The 1971-nt window shown below is 55.7% G+C and overlaps 1 protein-coding gene across 1 annotated transcript in view; it reads left to right on the top strand.

The window, feature by feature from the left end:
* The window catches only part of LOC119593680 (spidroin-1-like), a gene marked incomplete in the record, with an annotated part of 5467 nt that overhangs the window by 2700 nt on the left and 796 nt on the right, over positions 1-1971 (top strand). Inside the window, 1 exon segment of the mRNA XM_037942637.1 lies at positions 318-1727. Coding sequence (XP_037798565.1) covers positions 318-1727 — 1410 coding nt within the window.

Raw genomic sequence — 1971 nt, 5'->3', positions numbered from 1 at the left:
ATCAGCAGGTTTCGGAGCTGGTGGAGCATCAGCTGGTGCAGCTGGATCAGCAGGATTTGGAGCTGGTGGAGCATCAGCTGGTGCAGCTGGATCAGCAGGATTTGGAGCTGGTGGAGCAGGATTCGGAGCAGGTGCTGCAGCTGGATCAGCAGGTTTCGGAGCTAGTGGAGCATCAGCTGGTGCAGCTGGATCAGCAGGATTTGGAGCTGGTGGAGCAGGATTCGGAGCCGGTGGAGCATCAGGTGGTGCAGCTGGATCAGCAGGATTTGGAGCTGGTGGAGCAGGATTTGGAGCTGGCGGAGCATCAGCTGGTGCAGCTGGATCAGCAGGATTCGGAGCCGGTGGAGCATCAGCTGGTGCAGCTGGATCAGCAGGATTTGGAACTGGTGGAGCAGGATTCGGAGCCGGTGGAGCATCAGCTGGTGCAGCTGGATCAGCAGGATTTGGAGCTGGTGGAGCATCAGCTGGTGCAGCTGGATCAGCAGGATTTGGAGCCGGTGGAGCATCAGCTGGTGCAGCTGGATCAGCAGGATTTGGAGCTGGTGGAGCTGGAGCTGCAGGTGCTGGCTTCGGAAGTGGAGGAGCAACATCTTCAGGAGTTGGATCTGGTGCCACATTATTCACAAGCTTTGGTCCAGGTACAGCTGGTACTGTTGGGACATTTGGTAGCGGTGCCCCTAATGTTCCTGTATTTGTGGTACATCCAAGTCTCGTTGGAGGGGCCGGCGCATCCCATACAACAACAGCCACATTTGGCCAGCCAAGTTTTGCTGCTCTGGTAGGTGGCCCTGGACATGTTGGAGGAGCATCTGTTAGCACCCACAGTGCTGCAGGACAAACTGGCCAGCCCACATCATTCTTCATCCTCGGAGGAACAGGAGGTGCAGGAGTAGGTGCTGGTGCTGCAACTGGAGCTGGGGGAGCTGGTAGTGCAGCAGCTAGTGCCACTGGGTCGGCTGGTTTTGGAGCTGGTGGAGCTGGATCATCTGGTTTTGGAGCTGGTGGAGCAGGTGCTGCATCAGCCAGTGCAGCTGGATCATCTGGTTTTGGAGCTGGTGGAGCTGGATCATCTGGTTTTGGAGCTGGTGGAGCAGGTGCTGCATCAGCCAGTGCAGCTGGATCATCTGGTTTTGGAGCTGGTGGAGCTGGATCTTCTGGTTTTGGGGCTGGTGGAGCAGGTGCTGCATCAGCCAGCACAGCTGGAGCGACTGGTTTTGGTGCTGGATCTACAGGGTTTGGAGCAGGAGGTTTTGGCACCGGTGGTGCAGCAGCAAGTGCCTCTGGAGCTGCTTCTGCTGGAACATCTGGATTTACTAGCACCGGATTTCCCACTGCATCGGCCCTCACCAGCACCCAAGGCTCTGCATCTACTGGATCGACTACAGGATTTACAACAGGTGGTGGAAGTTCTACCGTGTCATTCTCTACTGGAGCTCCAGTAGCTGCTGCTCTCACAAGTGCACCTCATGGTTCTACTTCTGCATCTTCTGCTGCTTCGTCTGCAGCATCGGCAGGTTCTACTGGTTCAGGATTTGGTGCAAGTGGAGCAAGTGCTGCTGCAGCAGGTTCTGCAGGTGCTAATATTGGGCAGATTTTTTCAGCTCACACAGCTAGAGCTGTCCAGTCAGTACATTCAGCGGCCCAAGCTTCTTCCAGACCAACAGCATCAGCTCTTGTATCTTCACCTGCTGGCGTAACAACCTCAGCTGGTGCTAGTGCTGCTTCAAGTGCTGCTTCAAGTGCCGCTTCAGGTGCTGCCTCAGGTGCTGCTTCAAGTTCTGCCTCAGGTGCTGCTTCAAGTATTGGCTCAAGATTTTTAGGTACAGGTAGTGCAGGTGCTCCTGCATCAGTAACAATAATAAACCGAGGTGCACACTCTTCAGGTGCAGCCTCGGGGGCAGCATCAGCCTCAAGTGGAGGAGCAGGTTCATTTGGCCCATCTTTCACAGTTTTCTCACCTGGTAGTGGTGG

The sequence above is a fragment of the Penaeus monodon genome, chromosome 32 (genome assembly GCF_015228065.2).
Source record: "Penaeus monodon isolate SGIC_2016 chromosome 32, NSTDA_Pmon_1, whole genome shotgun sequence".
Lineage (NCBI taxonomy): Eukaryota > Metazoa > Arthropoda > Malacostraca > Decapoda > Penaeidae > Penaeus > Penaeus monodon.
The sequence above is the reverse complement of the archived record's forward strand: the minus strand, read 5'-3'. Positions and strand labels throughout refer to the sequence as shown.